This window comes from Peromyscus eremicus, chromosome 19, assembly GCF_949786415.1.
Source record: "Peromyscus eremicus chromosome 19, PerEre_H2_v1, whole genome shotgun sequence".
Lineage (NCBI taxonomy): Eukaryota > Metazoa > Chordata > Mammalia > Rodentia > Cricetidae > Peromyscus > Peromyscus eremicus.
This window is the reverse complement of record NC_081435.1, coordinates 61,161,343-61,188,693: the sequence shown is the minus strand read 5'-3', so window position 1 is coordinate 61,188,693 and position 27,351 is coordinate 61,161,343. Positions and strand designations below refer to the sequence as shown.

Below are 27,351 nucleotides of genomic sequence, written 5' to 3'. Positions count from 1 at the left end.
TAGTTGTATTCAGATGCTTGGGTCCTGATGTCCAGTATGGACAGCCAGCTTGAATCAGGATTGTGCTTTTGCTGTACTCAACAAAAGAGGGAGAAAAACAAGGGGCTGAGGGTCTGGGCAAGAGTGATTATAATGGCGGCCAGAAGCTAGAGCTAGGCAAGGGTTTGAGAGGGCAGAGGCAAGAGTTGAAGAATCCTTAAGAGCTTGGAGTGGTCCACAGAGTGAGTGATTTGAGGCAAGAGCTGAAGAATCCTTAAGAGCTTGGAGTGGTCCACAGAGTGAGTGATTTGGAAACAGGAGGTAGTGATCTGAGTGTCATCTGTTTGAAACTATGAAGGTGTAGCGTTTGATAAGATTCCCATAAGTAACACCACAGAATGCGTGGTTGAGTTAGGGCAAAGGTCAAGGAACCAAGAGGCTGGGGTGTAGGGAGCCTTGCTTTGTAGAGGACCTAGTGAGCTGAGCCTGAACTCAGGAGCAGAAGTAAGTGTGTACTGCTTCAGCCTTCTAAACTTGTGGTAACATATTAGACAGCCATAGTTACCTGACACAAAAGTTTGATGGTAGCAATGATATTCCTTAACATACTTCTTTCAGAAGCATATTCCCAAGGATTCACGGATTGATCTACAACCAATCAGTTTTAATGATCTGCCAGCTGGCAGATCTTCCTTCCATCTTTCAATTGTATTCTTTGGGAGTTTCATACATGTTTACACTGTATATAGAACATATCCACCCACAGCCTTCCCTACAGTAGCTCCTGAACTCCCCCAACCCTCATATCCCTCTCCCAACTTCATCTCTTCCTCTTCTTTTTATAACCTACAGAGTCCAATTTATGTCGCACCCTTCAATTTTGATGACAACAAAGTATTTGATTTGCAAGGAATTTAATATCGATTCACTTAAGTAATATATTTTCTCATCACAGACACCAATTTTTGAATCCCTTTGGATTCAAATCCCAAGTCACTTTGGCTTGCCCTGGGGGTTTTACATATCGGGTCACCTTCAGAGTGGGAGAAAACTTTGACTTCTCTTTTGTAAGGTGTGAAGGCAGTTTTGAAAGGAAATACTGCCCTCAACTGCCTTGTCAAGATGAGGAACTTTAGAAAACAGTACACATGGCAAGGCAGGATCTGGAAATGAATTCTCTGAATGGTCCTGAAAAGCCTTCTTACACCTCAGGTGTAAGTGAAGACCGGTTTCAGATGGCAGCCTCGGGGCTTTCTTGTTGAAGAGGTTTAGACCAGGCTGGGACGGTACAGACCTTGGAAGGGAGGGGAGGGGCGTACAGTGTGAACCGCAGGGTGTGTGTAGGTAGACCTTCCAGGCTGGCAATCCCGATGCCCCTGCCTCTGCCTCCCAAGTGCTAGGATTACATGCATGTGTTATGAATCAAAGCCAGGGTGCATATGGTAGGCCTGTGTTCCAGCCAGTGAGTACAGAATTCATAAAATTAGAAAAGAAAGTAATTACAAACTTAAAACCAAGAGACGGGCCTTTGGCTACCAAATGGCCACTCTTTTGAGTTTTGAGGTGTGATGCTGGGACGGAATTTACACAAAGACACCAAATTTTGAACTGTCCCTTTAGGCTGCCCTGAAGGTTTTAGATATCCAGCCACTTAGGTGATGGGAGAGAATTTTGACTTTGTTTTGTAAGGTGTGAAGTTCTAAAACGGAGCTAGCTGTACGTCCCAGCTTGCACAACCTACTCATCAGCAGGTGGACAGTAGGTCTTGAAGGTCGCCTCCAACTCGAAATTCCGCCTCTTTTCCCACTGCTCACTTTGGCAACACTGGCCCCGGCCCCGGCCATGTGTGATTCCTGGACTGTCCTGGGCGCCTCCAAGTTTAACCTTTTGTCGATTCCGGGCCGGTGGGATGAAAGGGACAGACGCGTCCCCCCCATCCCCACCTCCAAAGTGAACGAACACCTGCAGCAGTTAGTGCGGCTGTGTCCACCAGGGTCTTCGAAAGCCCAACCCAACCCGGCAGCCCTGCCCCTCGCTCATCCCGAGCTGTCCCACGCTGCTCGGATACTCTTTAAAAACAGTCCCCGCGCAACAGCAACTCCCCCGCCACGGACGCCGCCGGGCGCACTCAGCCTGGGCCGGCCCTGCGGGGACTATAGGGCAGCGCGCAGACCGCTGCTGCCCGCGGGCGCCTGCGCACTGGGACCCTCCCTGATCTGGGCGGGAGGCGGGGGCAGCCGGGAGAAAGGAGCGCTGCGGGGGGGAAAAGGGCCAAACCCTGAAATTACCCGGATGTGGTCTCCGCGCGCGCATGCTCAGTGTCCTTCCGACAAGTTGGCAGCAACAACACGGCCCTGGTCGTCGTCGCCGCTGCGGTAACGGAGCGGCTCGGGTGGCGGAGCCCGTGTTTGCGCCCGCCCGCCGTCCTCGGGAGGCCCTTCCCGCGTCGCGCTCGGCTCCGCGGCCGTCCCCGGGGCGGGAGCGCGTGACGGGAGCCGGCGCCCGCGAGCGAAGGCCCCCCGTGGCGGGGCGGCTCCGGAGCTCCAGCGGCCCGGCCCGCGCGGTCCGCGGCGCGGCGGGGAGAAGGGCCGCCTGGGCCGGACGCCGCGGGCGGGACCCGGGAAGCGACGGCGCGGCGCGGAGCCCAGGTAACGCGCGGTCCTCCCCTGCCCGGGCCTCGGCGCCCGCGCTTCTTCCCCGCCCCGGGGCGGGCTCCCGCGGCGGCCGGCGCGAGCGCGGGCCCGGCGAGGCTCGGGTGGGTCGCCCCCGCGGGCCCCAGCTCCGCGTGCTCGCCCGTGGGTCCCGGGGCCCCAACTCCGCTCGCAGTTAGGCGCGCCGTTCCCGGGAACTCGAGCGCCGTTCGCGCCGCCGCTCTTTGTTGTTCGGGAGGAGTTTGGCCGCGGCCCGGGCCGTCGCGTCGGGCCGCCGGGAGTGCGTTGTGTCCCGGGTGCCCCGGGTCCGTCCGTCCTCGTGCCTTCCCCCCCAGCAAGTGTTTGTTTTCTCTTTGTCCCCACTTTCTCTTCCTGGTTGTGTCCTTTCAGTTTACGTTTGTAGCTTTGATTTGTTTACTTTTTGGGTATTGTGGGTGATGGCGGCATGCGGGAAACATTCTTAGCGCCTAACTGCACCAACTCCCTCCCCTAATAAAACGTGTCTCCTAATAAAAGGCGTAGTTTATTTTATTGTTAGGGCTACATGCACAGAGCGTGAAATTGGTGGAGGGTGGAGGGCGTTGGCTTCAGCACCCCAAACTGCTGTTATGATTTCTCAAGCCAGATTTTCAAAGACATGGGCGTGTTTAGTTAACTTGAAAGGTTCCTTTGCGAGTTGGGAGGCTTTAAAAAGCCCCGTTGATTGATAGCTCCGCCCCACTGCCCCCACGAAAGCCCGAGTAAACTTTACATTTTTAAAAGTTTTTTTTTCAGGTAATTCATTTTAAAATTACTTTTTTAATGCCATCAGATTTTGATAATTTAAGGTGGATTTGTCACTTACTTAGAAATAAAGTAACAAGATAAAAGAACGAGTTATTTAAAGCATCCTGAATTCGTGTTCTGCAGGCTTGTAATCTCGGTTAATTTTTTAACAATCTTTGACTTTTGCCAGATTTAGCATCCTTTTCCTCGCAGTAGCAGCTTGATTATTTGAACGTTTTAAGAATTAGATTCAGGACTTTATGCTGAAAGGCGAAAACCGTGTAGAATCTTAATCGATAGTACAGAAATGTATAAATTCCACAAAGTAATTAGATTTTAAACACTGCATTGAATAATTTTTATTATAGATTTCATGAATTTACCTTGTATTTAGGACCTAAAGTATATGCAGTTGAAACGTAGCATAGGATGTTTAAAGTAACTTTTCCCTACTGTTGTAGACTCTTGTCTCTGTTGGTAAGATCTGATAGGATTAGCACATGCTATTTCGAAGTGTAAATTGTTGGTATAATATTTTAAAAAATACAAATTCTCCCTAATGCTTCGTCCATAATACTGTCGTGAGTCTCTATGGCGTCGCACTCCTCTCTTCTTGGACTCCTAACTATACTTTCTCAATCTCTTAAATGCTGGAATACAAGATTGGGACAAGGTGCTCACATGCTCGTGAGTTTGATTTCTTCAGTAAACTGGTTGGTTACCAACATGCACAGAGGCAGACTAATTAATACCCATGACTCGAAGTAGCTTCAGATCTTGATGTGATGAATTATATAGGCTTAAATTGTTGGAATTAAAACCTTTCTGAAGAGAATTGACATAACATTGTAGTAATACAAGTGACTTTTTTTCGTTGCTTTCTAGGCTTTTGAGTGAGTTTGCCTTAAAGAGATATTACACACACACACACACACACACACACACATTTTTAAAAAGTAGTTCATAATTTGATTAACTGCTTCCATTGTAAATCTTAAGTTGAGGGAAAGAATTAAAATCGTGTTTACAGAATTAATGAAAATTTATGCTAAGCAAGTCCATGAGAGGAATTTGGAATATGTTTTATATGGACCTGAACTTTCCTGATGGCTTTGCTCTTGAAATAGTTCTGCTTATACTGGTTACAGATCTCATTTTTCCTAAAACCACTGTTTTATTTAAGCTTTGTTAGTTGAAGTATTTCTGTTTGTGATTTTTTTTTTTTGTCTCTGGATTCCCCTTCACTTACACACACACACACACACACACACACACACACACACACACACACACAGACACACAGACACACAGAGAATTATGAAGTATTAAACTAATATATGCAGACCAATCACACCCCAGCGCAATTAGAACCCATTTTTTTTCCCCGATTGAGCCAGAGTTAATAGTAACACTGGTACACACTATTCTAATTGAGCTGTTCATGGCTGGGGTCTCTACTAGGGCAATTAACTCTGTAGAGTCTTCAGAGTTGGTTAAATTTAAAATGCGTATTTGGGCTTGTTTAAAATTTTACCTCTTTTGGTGAGAACATTCTTTTCTGGTGTTAAAAATCTTACCTATTTCAGTTCTGTTTTGTTCCCACCCAGCTGATGCCTAGTTTGTTTTCCTTTCCTTTTTCATTCATCCAGAGTGAATGTCTCTTTAAACATCCTTAATAGCCTTTTCAGTACTTCATTGTATAGTTGGACACCTCCCACCCTCCACTGTATTTCCTTAAAGCCATGAGGAACAGTGACTCAGGTGAACCGAACCCTTCATCGTGTATAAAACTAACCTGACGGGGGCTGGAGAGATGGCTCAGAGGTTAAGAGCACTGACTGCTCTTCCAGAGGTCCTGAGTTCAATTCCCAGCAACCACATGGTGGCTCACAACCATCTATAATGAGATCTGGTGCCCTCTTCTGGCCTGCAGTCATATATGCTGTATACATAATAAATAAATAAATCTTTAAAAAAAAAAAAAAAAAAAAAAAAAAAAAACTAACCTGACTAAATGGTCTCATTGTTTTCTGTGCTAAATGAAAGTTAAAGGAGTTAGACCCGAATGTCACATTCAGTATAGTTTTCTCAAATTATTTAGAGGTTTGTTTTGTTTTGTTTTTTCCCATCAGTTGATGATGATTCACTTGCTTAAGGTGAGACATTGAGATAACTGATAGATAAGTGTAGATAGCATTCATTTGAGCTACTTTTGTTATGATGCTGTGGGCATCTTAATATCCTCAGCTTATGCTAATGAGTCACATTTAGAATTGTTGGATTTTTTTTTCCCTTGTATTTTAGAATGTGTAATTTTGGTAATGGAAGTTTTGGCTGAATACCAGTTTCTCAGAAACAAGATATTTCAGACTGTCACCTTGACACTGTTCCATGGTGTGATTGGCATCCAGGAAGATTTATTTGAATATGAAAGTGAATGAGGACTAGGATGGTTAAGGACTAGGTGGTGCTTATTTATGTAAAACTAAAATGGTAGTGATCAGATGCTTGATTATATTTGAACCTCAAATTGATAAAGTTTATAAGGTTAGACAGTTACTAGAGATGATTGTATTTACTTGTATTAATTAATTTGAAGTTGATTCTAAGTCTCTTTCAATACAAGGACTGCATTTTATTATTCATACCTTAAATAGGATTTTTTTTCCCCAGTTTGGAAAACTTGTTGCCTTTTTTTTTTTTTTTAAATATTGCTCTAGGCCTCCACTGTTGCTAGGGATAGAGCTTAGGCCTCATGAATGTTGGGCAAGTGTCCTGCTACTGAGCTATGCCCTCTCAGCTCTCTTTACTGATTTTTTTTTTTTTTTAATTCCAAAGTTTGGGGCAGTGATTTTTCAATCTTACTTGAACATTGAAATTTCTTGGAGAGCTTTACAAACAAACAGTGATGCTCACAGAAATTTTGATTGGGTTGCACTGGGCTGTGTAGCCAGCTTAGAAAAACCACAGTAGTTGAGCCTGAGGGTCCTTTTAACCTGTTTGTTTCATTGTTAATTTTACAGTCCTTTCTCTTTTTTGTTTGTTTTGTGGACAGGGTCTCACTATGTAGATGTGGCTGGTCTTGAACTTGGGGTGATGCTGCTGCCTCTGCCTACTGAGTAATGTGATTACAGGCCTGTGAGCACATGCTCAGTTCGGCTTTACATTCTTTTTAATGCAATAATACATTCATGCAGAAGGTAACCATTGCAGATTTACTTTAGTGATCTTTTGAAGGTATTGCCATCTTTATTTTGCTTTTAAATCTCCGCCTTCCTCCTCTTCCCAACCTCTTCTTGCTCCACCCTCTTTTCCTTATTTTTCAACTTATTTGTATTGTTTAGTAACAAGTTTTAGGAAGCTGCATTTTTTTTTTTTTTTTTTTGGTTTTTTGAGACAGGGTTTCTCTGTGTAGCTTTGCGCCTTTTCCTGGATCTTGCTCTGTAGACCAGGCTGGCCTTGAACTCACAAAGATCCACCTGCCTCTGCCTCCCGAGTGCTGGGATTAAAGGCGTGCCCTACCACCGCCTGGCCTGTTTATACCTTTTTATCATCAATACTTTGGAGTGTTTTATTTAGAACATATCAAATTCTAATTTACATGTTTTGAATGGAGCTCTTATGATTAAACAGGACTACTGATAAGTAATTGCTCTCCTAGTAAGGTATGATTTCTATACATGTGGATGAAGGGCTTTCTCAGGTTAAATGTATATATATGTGTGCTAGTGTGTTTGTGAGCATGTGTATGTTTTCAGACAAGGTCTTACCACTTAGCCTTGAATTTCAGGTCATTCTCAGCCTCTTGAGTACTGGGATTACACACTCGTGCCTCACACCTGGCTTCAAAATATATTCATAAATTTGGAACTGAATTAAGGCTATTCATTAGTGGTACCTGGCTGACTAGTTAATTCTAGAGAAGTTAATGTGGTGGACAGTAGTTGTATCAGTTGAATCATTTGGTGAAAGGCTGACAGAACTAGTGTTTAATGAGCTGACTGAAGCCAGGAATTGTTAGGACACTAAATGCATCTAATGTTACAGACACTGTTAAGATCAGTTGAAGACTTCGCATGGTGGTATAGTCTTTAACCTCAGCATTTGAAAAGCAGAGGCGGGAGTTTCATGCCAGCCAAGGCTGCATCGTGAAATCCTTTTTCAAAACAAAAAACCAAAAAAGATAAACAGTTGAAAGAATAATTTTATGTGTGTAGGTATTGAAACGATGCTGATAATTATATAAAACAACCCCACTTTGTCATTAGACTTTCCAGGTAGGTGTATTTATGGTGTTGTAATTTGCTTGACTATAGTTTTGGTAATCTGTCAGTTAGACCAGTGCTTTGTAGAACCGACAGCACCGACTTTGACTTTTAAAGGGAGGCCTTTACCTGCTGGAGCTCCCTTGAGCTCCTGTGGCATCCCCATGCAGTCCACTTCCCAGTTGCCAGGTATTAAAATTCAGCTTCCTTTCCAATTTTTTGAAGCAGTGGTTCCCAAAATAATGCTCTGTGGACTTCTGGGAAGCCCCACGATCCTTTTATTAAAGAGGTCATGAGCTCAAAATAATTTTCATAATAGGGCGGTGGCATTATTTGGTCTTTCCCCATGTCCGGCTGTACTGTGGTACAGAAATGGTACTGGGTAGACTGGTGGCTTCTTGGCATGAATTAATTAAGACAATTCCTTTGTGTTTCTCACATCCAGATATATGTTCAGCATTTGAAAGAAAATTGCAGTTTCACTTAGGAATGCCCTTGGTGAAGAAGTAAATAGTTTTAACTTTTAAGTAGTCTTTATTTTGTGTGATTAAATAGGAAGTGTGTATGGAGCATTTTATTTTTACATGTTCAAGTACACTACTCATGTTTAGGAAAGCCACTTTTTTGACTGAGCTGGATGCTGCCTTTGAAATGTATCATTTTTATTTTTATTTCACAGAGTGCCCGTAGCTACACTCTCGTCATTTAGCCCCAGGTGTTTGGTGAAAGTGGATGAAAAGAGCCCACCACTTTAAGGAAAGTAACTTAGTTGTCAGCAATAAAGTGGACTCTTTCAAATGGAAATTCGAGTTTTAGAAAACCTGGGTCTGTCAGCATGAGTTTACCAGTTTCCTAATACTTTGTTCTAGTGAGATTGTTGGTGATTTTTGAGGAATGAATGTGTTTTTTAAAAACACATGTATTCTTCTACGCTAACATTGTTGTTGTGCCTGTAATCCTAGCATGTCAGAGACCGAGGCAAGGAGATCATGGTGGGTTTGAAGCCACTCTGGTTACACAGTGAGTTCTATGACAGCCTGGATTATGGTTTGACCATGTGTCAAAACAACAGACAAACAAACAAATAATTAAATATTCTGTCAGGAAATGGAAAATCTGAATAACTCACTGAGCCAGTGTTTTCCTAGATGACCAATTCTTAATGTTATAAAATCTTTCTAGAGTAAGATGTAGATAGATTGATGTGTGGGTATGCAGGTGCTCCTGTGTACTCTGTGTGTGTGTGTGTGTGTGTGTGTGTGTGTGTGTGTATTGTGTGTGTGCGCGCCCGTGCGCATGAGCAGGTACTTCTGTGAGTTGTATAGAGGCTCATGGGGAAGCAGATGATTGTCTTGACTGTTGCTTATTAGGAGTGGTCCACTTTGGTTTTTGTTTTCTTGAGTTTGTTTTCTTACTTGGCTCCAGAGAGCTGTCTGTTTTTACTTCCCAACATTGGTATCAGAAGCATGGCTACCATGCCCAGTTTTTTTTTTTTTTTTTTTAATTTTTGTTTTTGTTTTTGTTTTTTTGGTATGAGTTTGGGGTTCAAACTCAGGTCCTTATGCTTGTTCACTGGCTGAGCTACCTCCCCAGCTCCAACCCAGTGGGTTTTTATACAACAAACCTAGAATCTCAGAGTTCAGATTCCCCATAATAACCTTAAGCAATCTCCATTTGTTGCATTTTGGCATTGAATAAAAGATGAATATCCATTATTATCCGAGAAGGCTTATTAAAGTATTTTTTCCAATTATATATATTTGTGTCACATTTTCTTCCTGCACTTTAAAATCTACAGCAGATTGAGTACTAAGGAAGGCAGGAAAATCCAGCTGGCTTCTGTTAATCTAGACAGTAAAGAAATTTGCATGGATGTAAAATAGTGTCACTCTTACTACTGACTTTGTGTTCTAGAAAAGATTGTTTTTTATAAAAGTTATTTAGGTTAACATTAGTGGGCCTGTTGAAAACTAATTAAAATTTACTTAAAATTTTACTTGTTTTAATTTGTAATATGGTAAATATTGATATAACCCATGTTAAGAATTAATTAGTGTCAGAAAATAGTCAAATATATAAACAAAGGGAATCAGAAAACAGTTTGACAGGTGCAGTTTTAAAGTAACTAGTTCTGCATTTTTACCAGGTAACCAATGGGATATATTATTCGTATGTTTTGGCTTATGTTGATATTTTTGAGATGGTTACTAATGTAAATTTTGTTCAGTTCTTGTATATTCAGGAACATGTAACAGTCAAATAAAGATAAGAAGGGATTTCATTGGCTGGATTTAGGATCTCAATCAGTATTGCCAACATTGCCTTTTAGATTTAACTTTCTGTTCTTTTCTGTTAAATCCCCAGGTTAACTATTCTCAGCATTAGGTCCAGCATAACAGGGACTGCCCTCCCCCCTCCGCTTTTTAGAGAGGGTCTCATGGATTTCAGGTTTGTAGCCTGTCTCCAGCTCTCCACTGTTAGGATTTTAGGCATATGCTACAATACCTGGCTTATGTGGTCCTGGGATCAAGCCAGGGATCTGGCTAGGCAGACAGTCTAATCAGACAGTCAGTTGACAAAGCTCATTCCTAGCCTTCAGAAGGGTTTGTTTTCTTTTCTAACATCTCTCATCATTTTCCTTCAGAAGTTATGTCACTGGCTTGGACTCTTTCCATCCCTTGGGTGACAGTGTGGCCAGGATTTGGTTCTGTATACTCTGGCTGGGAATGGTCTCACCTGCCTAAATAAGATTTTTTCCTGGAAGATCAGGTTATCATTGCAAAAGAAGAATGTATGCTGGCACATGAAATAGCTGCCACCTATAGTATTTATTGATGCTTTTTAAACAGGGTATTTAATCAGGTTCTCTCTGTGTAGCCCAGGTTAGTTGTGAACTTGCACTGCTTCTACCTTAAACTCCTGAGGCTTGGGATTACAGCTGTGTGCCCCATGTTTAACTACAGCTTTAACTTACTAAACAGAAGCGGTTGAATTTTTTTTTTCCCCGAGACAAGAGCTTATTTTGTAGCCCAGACTGGCTTTGAATTTATGGCAATCCTTCTGCCTCAGCTTCCCAAGTGCTGAGATTACATATATGCATGATCCATCATGCCTACCTTCAGAACATGCTAATTTTAAAATAAGATTATTTAATTTAAAGTTGGTGTCATGAAAAACATTTATATCTAAGACTTTGAGTAAGCAAAAGCACATGTCCCTATCTCTCACATAGTTCACCCTAGAAGTTACTGTATAAATGCTTTTTGTTGTATTCTTAATACTTCATGCTTTTAGACGTTCTCTAGCTACCCTCAGAGGAATCTCAGCCATCAGTGTAACATCTAGGCTGTAACTTGTTACAGGGAGTTGAGTTAAGCCTGAACAATTGTTTCACTTGCTTATGAAGCTTATGTTTAGAATTTCTTCCTAGTTACATTTCACTAAGCCAGCACCACCCCCTCTGCAAAAAAGCAAACCTTGATCTTTTTAAAAAACACTTCCATACTTCCATAATCACTTACCAAACACACAGCTTCTAGAAAATTATATGCTTGATGTATGTACTACAGTTCTCTTTGTCCGTTCTCACCTCTCCCCGAACTTGGTGCTGATGCTTCCATGGAATTACATACTCAGCTCTCGAAGTCCCTTTTCTACAATCTGCTGCTGTTATTCCTCCTCTTTCCTAATATAAGCCTGCTGTAGACAAAATATTTGACTCTTATTGCTCTGCCTTTTTTTCCTGTTCCCCCCATTCCCATTTAGTCTGGCAGTTCCATTTTGATGTGCGCAGACAGTGCTATTTTACCAAGTATTCTGATGTATCCTGGCATGTGATAGAATTAGCTTCTTTTTCCCTTTTAGAACTCCCTCTCCTTGAAATTTATGATAGCCTAGCTTCCTTAGCCCAGAAACTTGTCATTTTGGACTGGGTGGTTTTGTTTTATTCTTTTGAAGGATGTTTAGCAATGGCCTACCCTTTACTATTAGACAATCACTAGTACTCTACATTTCACCTTCTTTCATCTGTGACCATCAAAAATTACTCCCAACTAATACTAACCAGGCCTGACCCTGCTTGTCTTCTTATATCAGATATCAGGTGCGTTCGGGGTGTTATGACCGGAGACCAAACATTTCTCTAGACATTGCCAGACATCCCTTATGAGACTAATTTTCTGTTGGGAATCACTGGTATGGCCATGTGACTTTGGGCAATCAAAGGCAAGGATAAGTAATAACTTTTAAAAGATAACGTGTGAGTTGTCCTTTCTCTTTTCCAGCTTCTTACATGGAAAGATAGTGCTGCTATCAGTCTCTAAAATATTTGGTCAGTAGGTAGTACCACCACATAATCTGTGAAGAATGAAGAGCTTCAACAAAATAAATCTGTAAACTGTAGGTATTTGGGGAGTTGGATATAAATGTAACACAGCCCGTTCTAACTTGACTTCTGCATTATATCAAGATAGGAACTTTCTTTGTTGCTCCATTCACTTTCATACCTCTTTTTTAAAAGTTCTTATTCGTTTGGTACTATGCTTGGGTTTTCTAGATGTGTTGTGCACACACACGTGCTCTAGGGGATGAACCCAGTACTTCATACAACATAGGTACATGTTCCACCACTACCTCAAACCCTAGATCCAGCACCGAGGAGGCAGAGGCAGGCAAGTCTCTGAGTTTGAGGCCAGCCTGGTCTACAGAGTGAGTTCCAGGATAGCTAAGAGAAATTTGTCTCAAAAAACAAAACCAAAAAAAAAAAATAAAAAAAAAATAGCCTTTTTAAAAAAATTTTTTTCTGAGTTGAAATCTTGCTCTGTTGCCCAGGTCAGGCTTTTTAAACTTCTTCATATTCATGACATTTTTATTTGACTTGGATATATAAGCACATAAAATAGGTATACAAGTCAAACATTTACTGATGAAGTATAATTTATTTAAAAAGTCTTTGCTATACATAAATTTTTATCATTCATTGAAGGTCAAAGTAAATGCATACTGATAGGATGAATGTGTTTGTTGATTTTTTTACATAAAGAAATCTGTGCCTGGTGGTGGTGGCACACGCCTTTAATCCCAGCACTTGGGAGGCAGAGCCAGGTGGATCTTTGTGAGTTCGAGGCCAGCCTGGTCTACAGAGCGAGATCCAGGAAAGATGCAAAGCTACACAGAGAAATCCTGTCTCAAAAAACCACAAAAAAAAAAAAAAAAAAAAAAAAGAATTAAATCTTTGCTGAATATTTGATGCTGCCAGACTTAGAACATCTTCAGTATTTTCCAGAATTGGTCAGTATTTTAATTTTGTGAACATCAGTGCTGAGAATACTTCACATGCATACACAGTACAAGGTGGAAGAAGTATGTTTAGGGCCATTTCAGAATTGTTGGAACTTTAGTCCTAATCCCAAACCCAAATTCATTAAGCAAGTAAGAGAAAATGAAACTCAGGCCAGCCACTCAAATGACAGTTTTTAAAATCTAACATTCTAATATAACATAATCCAAAGTCACACTAACTTGATACATGCTGAAGAATGCTGGTAGGAAAATCTTAAGTTTTTGTCTTCTGTAATTCAACCATTTAGTAAGAGCCGGGGACTGCAGTAAGAATACCGCAGGCAGTTTGTAACCAAATAGTCTGGAATCTGGCTGCAGTGAAGTCACACACTGAGTGTGGGGAAGCACCACCAGAAACACCTTGGGGTTAGTACTTGTTTTTTGTGAGTTCAGAAACGTCCTACTTGTGTGTGTGACCTCCACATTTAATTACAGGCCCCCCAGATGGGATCATAACTTACAGTTTGAGAAACTGTGGTCAGGTGGTTTTCTGTCTTTGCTGGGGCCACTGGTGTGCACCACTGCATCCAACCAGAGTCAGTAGCTCTTACCGAGTTAGCAATGCTCTTTAAGGGTGTTGTAGAGGTTTTTGTGAGAGTCCTTGGAGGTGGGCTCTAAGAGATAGCATTCTAAAAGAGGCAGTGAAGAGTTATCTTGCATCTCACAAGAATTGAAAATGTCCTAAAAATTCACATAATTAGTGTATAGTCCAATTCTAGCAATTAAATGTCTTGTAATTGAAGCTTTTTCTTTGGAGCTTTATCTCTTGGTCATTTGAAAAAAATCAGTGTTACCAGCATTTCAGCATAATGTTGTCTTAAAAAGTCTGGATATGTAACCGTCGTGTTTATGAGACCACATAAAGTACAAGCATCTTAACTCCTTTAAAAAAAAAAATTATGTTCCAGAGTTTAACCCATGCTAAAAGTATATTCTGCTGAGCTACATTCTGAGCCCTTAACTTCTTTATTTACACTTTCTGATTGGTATGCCATACATTGAAACACAAATTTTACTATATGAGTCTTTTCCTCCTTTATCTAAAGTTAGGACATAGTTGAATTTCTTAAAATGTATACGTTGCATTTTAAATTTCAAGATATCAATGAGGTGCCCTAGGTTGTTACAGAAATGGGATTTGGGTCTTAGAGAGTACTTTCTGATACATGCCTGCTAGTTTGTATCTAGAGCTTTGTAAGTGTAGATATGCTGCTTTACTCAATTATGACTCCTACTTTGCCTTTATATACATTGTTGCCTTTTATTACTCAGGTTGTCTATAGGGTGGGCAGGACAGATACTGTGCCCATTTTATAGATGGGACCATTTAAAGAGACCATTTATGTTGCTGGAACTTTAATTGGAACATACAGCTTTATTTATGTCTGTATTTGCCCACCTCTTATAACATTTCTATAATCCAAAGCCATATAATGTAGGAATATATTTATATATCCCTGCTGATTTTATTTTCTTGTAAGAAACTTCTAAGTTATATTTAAGATCTTTATGATCCAGGGAATACAACAAAATCCAAGATATGAGAAGGCTGTTTTTAAGAAAACTTAAGTTATTTTTGTATTCAAAGAAACTTAAAATTAAAACAGCCTTTGCAATACTGTCAGGTTCCAAACAGCCTAAGTTTAATAAAGAATGACCTTCAATATTGACACTGTGGGGAAATAGATACAAATACTTAAATTATACATTGGTACAAATTTACACTAATTGTGGAATACAAATAAGCTTATTTGCAAGCGTAAATTTGTCCTAAGACAGTTGCACAGAATAAAAATTGTATAGTCAGTCTACAGATGCTGGGTGGATGTTGGTGTCTTAGTTATTTTTTTACTGCTGTGCCAAAGCACCATGACCAAGGCAGCTTAGAAAAGAAAGCATTTAATTGGGGGCTTGCTTACAGTTCAGAGGGTGAGTCCAGAACCATCACGGTGAGGAGTATGTAGGCAGGCAGACAGGCAAAGCACTCAAGCAATAGCTGAAAACTTACATGTTGAGACAACCACCACAAGGCAGGGGCAGGGAGGGGGGAGTTGTGGGGGAGCTAGAGAGCACTGAGTGGAAACCTGATGGCCCATCCCCAGTGACACACCTCCTCCAACAAGTTCATACCTCCTGGTCCTTACCAAACAGTTCTACCAGTTGGGGACCAAGTATTCAAACATAAGAGTCTACTGGGTCATTCTTATTCAAACCACCCTAGTCAGGAACTGCATAATGTTGGGAATTTCTAAGGTGAGACACTGGCTTTTTTCTTGACCTTCTAAATTTGTGTTGTTATTGCTAATGAACTCTTAGGACTGAGAGACAAATACAGTGAAATTACTGTAATTTGATGTGTAAAGTATAATAAAGGTGTGCCTTAAATTTGAGGGAGGGGAGTCAAGTAACACAGTAAAAACCACAAACGTTAGGGAAGTAATTCTCTGGAATTGAGAGGCAAGGTGACAACTTAGTAGGGGAAACTCTGGGGGGCAATTAAAATATTTAAGCTATAATTTGAAAGGAAGCCTAGGGCTTAATTATTGAGTGGTTAAAATGGTGGTGAATGTTTTAGGCCAAAGAAATACTATGAGTTAAGCATATGAAACACAGAATTGCACTTGTTGGGAAATATGTGGGACTTAACCTGTTTTAGGAATGGGTATATAATGGTGAGGATGACTAGTTCAGTCTCAGTCCACAGGTGTCTCATTCAGTTCTGTTGCTGTGAAGAGACACCATGACCTGGCAATTCTTTTTTTTTTTTAATTTAAAAACATTTTGTTTATTCATTTTACATAGCAACCACAGATCCCCTTCTCATTACCCCTCCCCCACCTTCCCCTCTCCTGGCACACCTCCTATCCCCTCCTCCAAAAGGGCAAAGTCCTCCCTCCCATGGGAGGACAGCAAAGCCTGGTATATTCAGTTGAGGCAGGACCAAGCCCCTCCCCCCTGCATCAAGGGTGAGCAAGGTGTCCAACCATAGGTAATGGGATCCAGAAAGCCAGCTCATGTACCAGGGTTAGATCCTGATCCCACTGTCAGGGCCCCTCAAACAGACCAAGCTACACAACTGTCTCCTGAATGCAGAGGGCCTAGTCCAGTCCCATGCATGCTCCACAGCTGTTGGGCTAAAGTTCATCCCACGAACTTCATTCAGTTGTCGCTGTAGATTTCCCCATCATGATCTTGATCCTCCCTTGCTTATATAATCCCTCTTCCCTCTCTTCGACTCTTATAAAGGAAAAGGTTTGATTGGGTTTGACTTACTAGGTCCCACCTGGCACGTAGCAGCTTGTAAAATAATCACTCAAAGGCTTAATAGTAATTACAAACTGGTCTATGGCTCAGGCTTCTTGCTAGCTAGCTCTTTCCTCTTAAATTATCCCATTTCTATTAATCTATGTTTTGCCACGTGGCTTTGTGGCATTACCTGTGTTCCATTACATCTTGCTCCCCCAGCAGTGCTCAACATCTCCTCTGACTCTCTTCCTTCTCCTTGTCTCTCTGCCTGGAATCCCCACCTGGCTCTGTTCTGCCTTCCCATAGGCCATAGGGGCTTCTTTATTAACCAATGGTAGCAACACATATTCATAACATACAGAAAGACCATTCTACAGTGCTTCTCCCTTTCTGTCTTATCAAAAAGGAAGGTTTTCATTTTAACATAGTAAAATTATATAAAACAATTATCAACCAAAAATTACAGTTACAATATCTATTTGTATGTGGTACAGTTAAAACACTCTATCCTATCTTTGTGAGTCTAAAGTTTCACATCTAATTTATCTTTTATCACAGCTAAGGAAAACTATAACTATCTAGTCTCCAACTCCATCAAAGACCCCAGAAGGATATAATTTTACCTGAGTAAACAGGTAGTGCATTGCAAGCAACTTCTAAAATTCTAGAAATGACAGAGACATCTGACTGCCTGAACAGTCACCCAAAGTTCCTCTGTAACATCGGGGCATCCATCTTCAGCCGACAGGTCTAGAGTCTCTGGCATATTTTTCAGTGAAGCAGGAAATTTGGAGGACCGTTTTGCATATTTTGGCAAAGTTCATCAGTCACTTTTCTTTGTGTCCTGCAGAATGTCTGGCAATTTCTTCTGTGAAGCAGGAACCTGAAGGACCATCTCACTTGTTTTGGCAAAGTTCAGTGGTCACTTTCCTATGGGTCCTGCATGTCCAGGTTACATAACATATTGTCAAGCAGTCCAGGCAAGAGCAGCTTCTTGCCCAAATGGCTAGCCCTTTTCACATTGTAAGCAAACTCCGAAACAAGTTTCTTCAATGCTCATCATGCTCTTTGAAGCAATTGGTACTGCCAGGAGCAGACATGTCTCATTGTCCAGAAAAGTCTTAAGTTCTTAAAACATTTTAAGTGCCATATTCTGTGGGTCTTTGAAGTTTTTGAAGATTACCTACTTAATTGAAATATATCTTTGTATATCTAGAAAACATAATGATACATTATAATTTTAAATGAGTTTCATAAATATAATTCCTTAGACAAGAGTAGAAATATACATACAGTATAACAAAATTGACCTTAAATTTGTATCAATAAACCAAAATCCATACCAATGTAAACTATGTAAGACTAATAGTTGTGTTTTTTAAGTAGATTCAATCTACCCTTTTATCCTATCATTTCTGTATTATACCCCCCTTTTTTCTCTTAGAAAGAGATTGACTAAGACCAATAACAGTTTGTAACCAAACCCCCTAAACAAAGACAAATATCCATAATCCATTTTTTGGGACTGTAGGTGTAGTTTTCTAGGCTACTTCCTGCTGATTGGGTGTACTGCCAATCCTATGGGGACCCTGAGAAAATCTAGGACCATGGTCAAGTCCTGACTGGAGTAGTCTGTGAGGCTGGATCATCTCAGCCAGCAGCCTTGAAGCCTTTCTGGATGCATAACTCAGAGGAAACTGCAACAGAGGTACTCTGGAATGTTGGATCATCTGGGCCATCTGTTCCCATTGGAGATTTTTCAGGGGGGCTTGCTTGATCAAACCATATTAGTCTGGAAGCAGTCCGCAGGTTCTCATTTTCTGCGGAAACAGTAACAGAACCTCTTTTCCAAAGCAACATACCCTTAGACCCAAATTTTGAAGTCAAGATACCTTTAAAATACATATGTTGGTTTAACTTAGTAGCCTTTACAATCAAATATCTCTCTGCAATTAAAAATCCTAAAGACAACACAATAGTATTCAGTATCCAGACTCTTTGTGTGTTTTCCATCTTTACATGGCTTATTTTTAAGACTTCATTTTTAAGACTTTATTTTTATGACTATCTATATCCTTTCTCTTCTCTCTCAAGCCTTTGTATCTTTTTTTTAAAACAGATTGTGCCTGTTTAGAGGTTTTTTCCGCATCTGAATCTGTATTTATTTTGTATCTTTAATCCTTTTCTGACCAGGAAAGTTTTAAACTGTTAAGCTTTGCAGCTTCGGCGCCTGGCTCTGCCCCGTTTGGCTTTTCAACATGGCAGAGGTACATTAACAGCCAGCTCTGGGAGCCATGCTCACTGCCCCAACTCTGGGAAGCAGCAGCTTCATGCGCCACCAAGCAGCTTGCAGCACATTGCCCACAAACCCCATTTCAATGCTGTGTAGCAGGACCTCTTGAAAGAGCCATCAGTGCTGCCAGCATGAGCCAGGAAGCCCGTCTCTTAAAGGAGCGGCACATCTCTTAGCTGCCAGCAACAGAGCCTATCTGAAAAAATGCGATTACCAAGAAGCTGCGGTTAACTCACGTTTTTGTGGGTCTAGAATCCCCCCCCTTTTTTTTTATTAAGTTTTTTTAGACTTTATGTGGGTGTATGTATACCACATGGGTGCTAAATATAGACAGGTTTTTCTCTGTCCCATAGCCACTTGGTCTTAAGTAAACACACAGAGGCTTATATTAATTACAAACTGTTTGGTCTATGGCTCAGGCTTCTTGCTAGCTATCTCTTTTGTCTTAAATTAACCCATTTCTATTAATCTGTGTTTTGTCACATGGCTTCATGGCATACCTGTGTTCCATTACATCTTGCTTCTCAGTAGTCCTCAGCATCTCCTCTGACTGCCCTCTTCTCCCTGTCTCCTTGGATTCTGTACCTGGCTCTATTCTGCCTTCCCATAGGCCATAGCAGCTTCTTTATTAACCAATGGTAGCAACACATATTCATAGCATACAGAAAGACCATCTCACAGTAATCATCATGGTGGATGCATGGTGCGGTACTACTCATAGAGCTGGAGCAGTAGCTGAGATCTCCATCCTGTTCTGCAGGCAGACAGAGACTCTGCGTGTGGTGTGGGCTTTTGAAACCTCAGAGCCCACCCCCAGTGACATACTTCCTCCATTGAGGTTACAACTCCTAATCCACTCACCTGGTGATGAAGCATTCAAATATTTGAGCCTATGGGGGCATATTTATCAAATCACCACAACAGGTGCATGTAATATAGGAATTAAACTTGTGGCAGTGAGAGATATCAGACAGTTGGAAGGTTTCCCCTTCCTCCATTCTGAAGATTGACTCTTGGTCTTCAGCATGCTAAGCAGGCACCTTATTACTCAGCCATTTCCTAGCCTTAAGAAAGAGGGGTGTGTGTGCGTGTGCTTGGGTAGATAATCTCTCACTGAATTGTCCAGTCTGGCATTGAATTTATGGTCTTCCTGTCTCAGTCTTCCAAGTAGCTAGGATTGCAGATATTCACTACTATGCTTAGCCAAGATTTATGTTTACCGTTTTGTTTTCCTTTTCTTTTTTCACCATACAGTGATTTTTTTTTATTTCTCCCTTCTTCCTTTTCTCCATGAATAAATCACCATTACTTAAAAGTAAGACTTTGCACACTTAGTACATGGCCATTTTTCATTGTTAAGTTCACAATCTAATAGCAAGTGCCACTTCTGGAAGTTAATGATAGTTTTCCAAATTCAAATGGGTGTGAGCTGTCTGTCCTTTTACCTAACCTTCTGTATGCCTTTGAAGTGTGAGTGGCATACCTCTGTCGTTGCCTTCTTATATTTCTATGGCATGTTTTTTTAAAGTAATTTGTGTATTTTTATTTTATGTACATTGGTGTTTTGCCTGTATGTATGTTTGTGTGAGGGTGTCAGATCTTGGAGTTACAGACAGTTGTAAGCTGCCATGTGGGTGCTGGGAATTGAACCTGGGTCTTCTGGAAGAGCAGTCAGTGCTCTTAACCACTGAGCCTTCTCTCCAGCCTCTCTATGGTATGTTTTATTAGGAGAAAATGTAAACAAATGTATAATGTGTTTTGGAATAATATCCTTTAAAAACAAATGCTTTAGGATTCAGACAGTAAGTACTTCATACCAAGTACTATGTGCAGCATACTTCATACTGATTTTTCTCCTTTGAATTCTCCTTTTGTTTCCAGATTCAGAGTTTAAGTAACTCTTTGCCCAACTTCTTAGTGTAACTGGAATCCTAGTTCGATCTCTGATTCCATTCACCCATGTGCAAATACTCTTATCTGGAAAGTGTCTCTTCAGTGACTATTTATTAGCTGGGTATAATCTCAGCACTTGGGAGGCTGATGTAGGGGTATTGCTGTGGGTTCCAGGCCAGCCTGGGTTACAGAGTGAAACCTTGTTTCAAAAACAAACCTTTCCCCAACTTTTTATTTGTATTTATATATATATGAATAAGTGATTCCTATTGACAGACATGAAAATTGACTTCTTTATGTGGGGATATAATAAGTTGAAAGAGACATTTAAGAAATAGCTCCTGAGAGTGGTTCTCAACTTGTGGGTCACGACCCCCATGGAGGTTGAATGACCCTTTCATGGGGGTCACATATCAGATATCCTGCGTATCAGATATTTATGTTACAATTCATAACAGTAGCACAGTTACAATTATGAAGTAGCAATGAGAATAATATTATTGGGGTCACCCCAACATGAGAAACTTATTAAAGGGTCTCAGCACTAACTTAGAGGAAGTGAATGTTAACTACCAATGATTAGAATTCCAAGAAGACTCAGAATTGCAACCGTGGCATAGAAAATAGAAATAACTAAGTAAAGGTTCAGGATAACGGTATGTTTGCTAAGACTTGATTTAGTGTGCCTCGTCATTAATGAGAAGGCCTGTTTTTTCTGTTTTTTTTTTTTTTTTTTTTTTAATGATTTTGGAATATCAAAACTAGCTATATTTTATAGTTACGCTGTTTTAGACTTAAACATTTTAAAACTATGAGCATTGAGTCCTTTGACTTAAGTGGAACAGTTTTTCTTTGCCCAAATAATTGCATCTACCTTGTGAAATGCATTCTCCTCTCTCTTTCTTTCTTAGATTACCCTGCTCACCAGATGTCTGACAGCTCTTCTTGCAACATTGGCCATTGGTTTTCACTGCCTTCACAAGATCAGAATTACTCCAGAACTTGGAGAGTTTGATTTAAAAGAAAAAACTTGAACAAATGGACAATATGTCTATAACAAATACACCAACAAGTAATGACGCCTGTCTGAGCATTGTGCATAGTTTGATGTGTCATAGACAAGGTGGAGAAAGTGAAACGTTTGCAAAAAGAGCAATTGAAAGTTTGGTAAAGAAGCTGAAAGAGAAAAAAGATGAATTGGATTCTTTAATAACAGCTATAACTACAAATGGAGCTCACCCTAGCAAATGTGTCACCATACAGAGAACACTGGATGGACGGCTTCAGGTCAGTCTTCGAGTTTTGTATGTCTTCTGTGGTGGTGGAGTGATAGATATTTCTAAATTTTCTCTCCATAGTTACTACTAATTTAATGTGAGCTACATCTCTTTATATATTTATTTCATATATTTAAAGATTTCTTTTTATTATTTACGTGTGTATATGCGCATGTGTATGTACAGATACTAGAAGAGGCCAGAAGAGAACATTCCCAGATGCTGAGATCCAACTCTGCTCCTCATAATAGAGCACAAGGTATTCTTAATGCTGGGCTGTCTCTTGAGCTCCATCGCTCTGTCTCTTGACATACTGTGCATCTGTTGCCAGTGTGTGTGATGAGAGTATGTGGAAGAATACACAAAAGATGGATCTTAAGTTTTTCTTATTATTCAAAAATAGTTCATTGAAGAAAATTTGAAAAATAAATGAGAAGCCCTATATCTTGAGAACTACCTTTAGCACTTTGGTATTCATCATTATAGTTTACATTCCCCCTATCTGCCAACCTTTTTTAGTATTGTAAATGCCCAAACTGATAGACTGGACTCCTATAATTTTGGTGTGTTACTGAAACATTCACTGGTCACATTTTTTTTTCATGTTAAGCAATATCATTTTTTGAAGAAGTGTAGAAATGTGATATTGTTAGATATTTAAAATTTTATTTCTAAATTTTCTGCATAGTTTATGACAAATTCATACTTTTTGCATTTTAAAAACCTAGTGCAAACCTTGAAATTGAACTCTGGTTCAAATTCTCGCTCTGCTGTGTGATCCTGGCTAGGTTATTTATTGTCTGGAACTTGAGATTATTTTTCCCACTTCAGCTTCCTGAGCACTGAGGTTACAGGTGTGTACTCCTCTGCTGTAGATATTCTGAGCTCTGGATTCTCAGGAAAGGATGGTTATAATCTGACTTTGGCAGTGGAGGTGTGGTAGAGAGTGGACTCTCAAACCAGTTTTTCTTACTATATGCTCAAGACATATCTCTTGTGATTTTAAAAGGTGTGAAGGTTTCTTTTATCTTGGTAAATAAGCAGGTCTGCAGGTAATGCACCTGAGCATCCTCTAATTCAATTCAGTTCTGACCTGGTCTACTTGGAGATGCCAATCATAATCGTCTGGTTGTTTTACCTGTGCTTCTCTCTGTCGTCTATAAAGGGTTCCCACAGTCCCACCCACGGTTCAGTTAATTTACTCAAGCATCTCCCATAATTGAGGAAACCTTGTTTACCATTATGAAGGGTATTGCAAAGGCCACAGATTGACAGCTGCGTAGGCAAGGTAAACCTCCATGCCCCCTTCAGATATACCAACCTCCAGGGACCTCCACATGCTCAGCCATTGCAAAGTTTCTAAACCCTGTTCTTTGTTTCTTTGTTTCTTTCCTTTTTCCTCTCCAGGTTTCATTACCTAGATACAATTTTAAGTCATTGTTATCAACTCTACATAGTAGCCCCTTTCCCTTCCACAGATGTTGGGGCTAAAGTTCCTGTTCTGCCCCAGTCTTTCCTGTGATTGGCCCCCATACCTCAGAAGAAAGAAGTCTAAGATTTTAGTTGTATGAAAGGAAATATGAGCAAAACTATGTGTGTGTTTTGCAGTATCACAGATGCTGACTTTGTAGAATTTGATGATTAAATGAGAACACATATTAAGTCCGTTGTCTAATGTATGATACAAAACTGATACTGAATAAATAATTGTTTCTTTTCCCAGGTGGCTGGTCGGAAAGGATTTCCTCATGTGATCTATGCCCGTCTGTGGAGGTGGCCTGATCTACACAAGAACGAACTAAAACATGTTAAATATTGTCAGTATGCATTTGACTTAAAATGTGATAGTGTCTGTGTGAATCCATATCACTATGAACGAGTTGTTTCACCTGGAATTGGTAAGTTCCTGACTGTCTGACTGTCATTGCAGAACCTTCATAGATGTATAAAGGGAAAAGACCCTAATAATATTTTTATTTTCCTAATTTGAAGCTTGTATTTGGAGACTAGTTAAGACTTCAAATAAAGTTAAAGAATCAGAAGTAAAATTTTATTTTAGACAAGGTCTCATATCCTAGGCTGGCCAAGAGCTGGCTATGTAGCCAAAGATGACTCTTGATCTTCCCCCTTCAACCTCTTGAGTAGTGGAGTTAGAGGTGTGCACCACTGTGCCTGGTTCAAGATTCAGATAATGTCAATGAAATGTAAATACTTAACTCTGAACAAATTTGGGAACAGATTTGTTGATTTCTAGAACTGAGTATATAAAATGGATACTTTTAAAAGTGTACTCTGTACATTGTTGTTGAAAATAAGATAGGAAGCATTATAAATTTAAACAATATATATAGCTAGGATTTTTATGCTATTTTTAAATTGAAATGACTCATAAAGTTTTATAATCTGTGGCTTAAATTGATGTTGTTTATGTAATGAAAGATATGTTTATAGTAATGATTTATATTTCATTTTCTTTCCCTTAAAAAAAAAAAGATCTCTCAGGATTAACACTGCAGAGTAATGGTAAGTAGCCGATTTCTTTTAACTTTTTCTGTTTTTTGTATCATGTCTTGTTTATATTTTGTTCACAAACAAGTGATTTGTGTAGGAGCTAGTAACATTAACAAGGAAAAAATTGCTTCTCTGAACATGTAGATTTTGTAGGGAGGTATACATTAACATTTAAAATTGGGCTTATTAAACTTATTTATTTTATGCAGTGTTTTGTCTACATGTATTTCTGTCTACTATGTCTGTGTCTTGTGCCTGTGGAGGCCAGAAGGGACAGCAAATCCCCTGAAATTAGAGTTATAGATAGTTGTGAGCTACTCCTGTGGGTGCTGGGAATTGAACCTGGGTTATCTAAAAGAGCAGCAAGTGCTCTTAACTGCTGAACCATCTCTGGAGCCCCCAAATACTAGATTTAGATTGGTTTTGGTTCTCTGAGTTTGAACTGCCACTCATGAGCTAAAATTCTCGAAGTGTGTGATAAATGAATGCACCAGGACACAAGTCTAATTAATGTTCAGTTTTAACAGGTTTTTAATTGACAAACAGCTGTTTGTAAGAAAATTAAACAACCAGTGTAAATGGTATCAGTAACTATAGTGTGTGATAATTTGGAATTGTGTGTACCATATCTTACAAAAATATCTATTCCAGTTTTTCTTCATTTCACCCTAATTTACATTCATGAATGATAATAGTGATGCTATTTTAAAATTATACATATTAATATTTTGAAAACGTATTTCCATGAAACTAAAGGTTAAAATGTTTTGAGGTGTGAAAATCCACTTGGTTTTAATTTAGGGTTTTGGTATATGTGAAAATGGAATTCTTTAAATCTTTAGCTCTAATAACTTAGAACCTATTAAACTAAAATCTCTGAAAAACAACCCTTATTTTTGGAGATTGTCTGATACAGAGCCATCGTCATCTTAAAAGAGTGAGCTCTTGTTCTGCAGGCAGGCAGTAGTTTAGCATTTCATTCTTTAGAATCCTAGAGTTGGGTCAGAAATACCACATGACTTTAGAGTTTTGGAAAAGGCTGTTTGGCTTTAGTTTCCGTGTTTTTCCATGGGCCTGGTAATAGAGGCGTGCTGATACTGTGGCTTACAGTTTTCTGAGGACTGTGGGTGGTGCTAGTGGGAGCTATGGTGGTCTGGGAATGGCCACTTAGGTTTGCTGAATGCTCTGCCTCTGCCAACACAGGATATCTTGTAAACAAACATATTTCAGGTTGTCACCGTTCTCCATCCATAGTTTTTGGGTTTACTCAGTGGAAATTAGGGTTTAGGAAATTGTAGTGATAATTTCAGAATCTCAAAATGGGGTGGTTGTGAGGTTCCACATAGGGGTTGTGTGGGTTGGTATTCTTTCCTCAGGGACACTAAGGCCATAGTCAGCCTTGTGGATCCCCCTAGTGGTAGTTTTGTAGACAGTCTTGCCTGATTTACTTGCTTGGAAAACATTTTTCACATTTCATTTTTGAACTGGACAAAAAAATAATAATAGGCCAGGTGGTAATGAAAAGTTGAGAAAAATGAAATACTTCCTTTACTTGTCACTTGGGATCTTGTGGTTGTTATTTCTAGCATAGCTCATCTCCTTCATGAAACTCTGTGACCACATTGTCCCATGTATTCATTTTACAAATATTTAGTGAGTTTGTTATTGCCTGGCACTGTGCTAAGTTTAGGGATATTAAGAAAAATGTGGCATATTTCTTCCATTCCGAGTTCAGAGTCTTTTGGAGGGAAGAAAAAGCAGGAGAGTGGCATGCTATCGGGTGAGTGGCTTACCTGTGGCAGTACAGAATGCCCAGTGACTTAAGCTTATTCTTTGTCACCTCTGGAGAATTCATTCTTTACCTCTCATATAAAACTTTGTAATCTTATAACTACTCTAAAAATATGCTTTAGAATAGCTAGCAGTTATTGAATGCTCATTTTGTGTAAGGTGCTGAGCTAAGTGATTTATGAGTGTCTTAGTCAGTGTTCTATTGCTGTGAGGAGAAACCATGACCAAGGCAACTCTTATGAAAGAAAGCATTTAATTGGGGCTTGCTTGTAGTTTCAGAGGTTTAGTCCATTATCCTCATGGTGAGGAACATAGCACCATGCAGGCATTCATGGTAGCTTAGATTCCTACATCCAGATCCAAAAGCAGCAGAAAGAGAGAGGGACACTAGGCCTATCTTGAGCTTTTGAAACCCCAAAGCCCACCCCCAGTGACACACTCAACAAAGCCACATCTACTGACAAGGCCATACTTCCTAATCCCTCTCAAGTAGTACCACTCCCTAATGACCAAGTATTCAAATGTATGAGCCTATGGGGGCCATTCCTATTTCAACTACCACAAAGAGTATTGTGCCGTTGTTCACCTAACGCATTACCTTACCTTCTCTAGATTAGGAGACATGTACCTAGAGATCCAGGAATTTGCTCAGCTGGGAGTTAGAGTAATGTTGGTTTGCTATGATATATTAAACAACAGAAAAGAGTTATAAAAAAAAAACTGAGGCTCCATGAAGTTAGTCGTATTTGTTTTTATTGATATATCTATCTCATTTGTTAAAACAATATGTAGAACATGGATACTCAATACATATTTTTTTTCAGTGAGTAAATTTGTTGAATATGAACCCAGAAAGAGAAATATTTTATAATTTGGTACTTGTGATGGCTATTTTTAGTTGCCAGCTTTTCTACATTTATAATTAACTAAAAACCCAAGCAGCCGGGCACACCTGTGGGTCTTTTAGTTAACTGACTCCTTTGAGGTGGGAAGATCCACCTTAAATCCAGATCACTTGAAGTTGGAAGACTCAGCTTAAATCTGGGCCACAGATTTATAAAAAAACGTGGAAGAAGGAAGCTTTTGCTCTGCTTGCCCTCACTCTTGCTGGCAAGTTCATTCCTTCACTGGTATTAGAGCCGACTTCTTCAGGATTCCAGTCATGTATATTGAGGAACAGCTAAATCATCGAGCCTCATGGACTGAGCACCTACTAGATGCTTGGATTTTCCTTTTGAAGACGGCCATTGTTGGACTAGCTTGACCGTAGCCTGTAAGCTACTCTCATAAAGTCATGTGTGTGTGTGTGTGTGTGTGTGTATAAATATATAATATATATA

At 40.0% G+C, this 27,351-nt stretch overlaps 1 protein-coding gene across 2 annotated transcripts in view; it reads left to right on the top strand.

Annotated features, from left to right (window-relative positions):
• Positions 1-2,554: 2,554 nt before the first annotated feature.
• Positions 2,555-27,351, top strand: part of Smad4 (SMAD family member 4) — a 64,556-nt gene continuing 39,759 nt past the window's right edge. For both annotated transcript variants that reach the window (XR_009375201.1, XM_059245969.1), the window contains exons 1-4: positions 2,555-2,627; positions 21,344-21,719; positions 23,433-23,607; positions 24,203-24,232. Coding sequence is in view for 1 of the 2 variants with exons in the window: in XM_059245969.1 (XP_059101952.1) it covers positions 21,471-21,719; positions 23,433-23,607; positions 24,203-24,232 (454 nt within the window). In the remaining variant the exon portion in view is untranslated. The remainder of the gene's footprint in view (positions 2,628-21,343; positions 21,720-23,432; positions 23,608-24,202; positions 24,233-27,351) is intronic.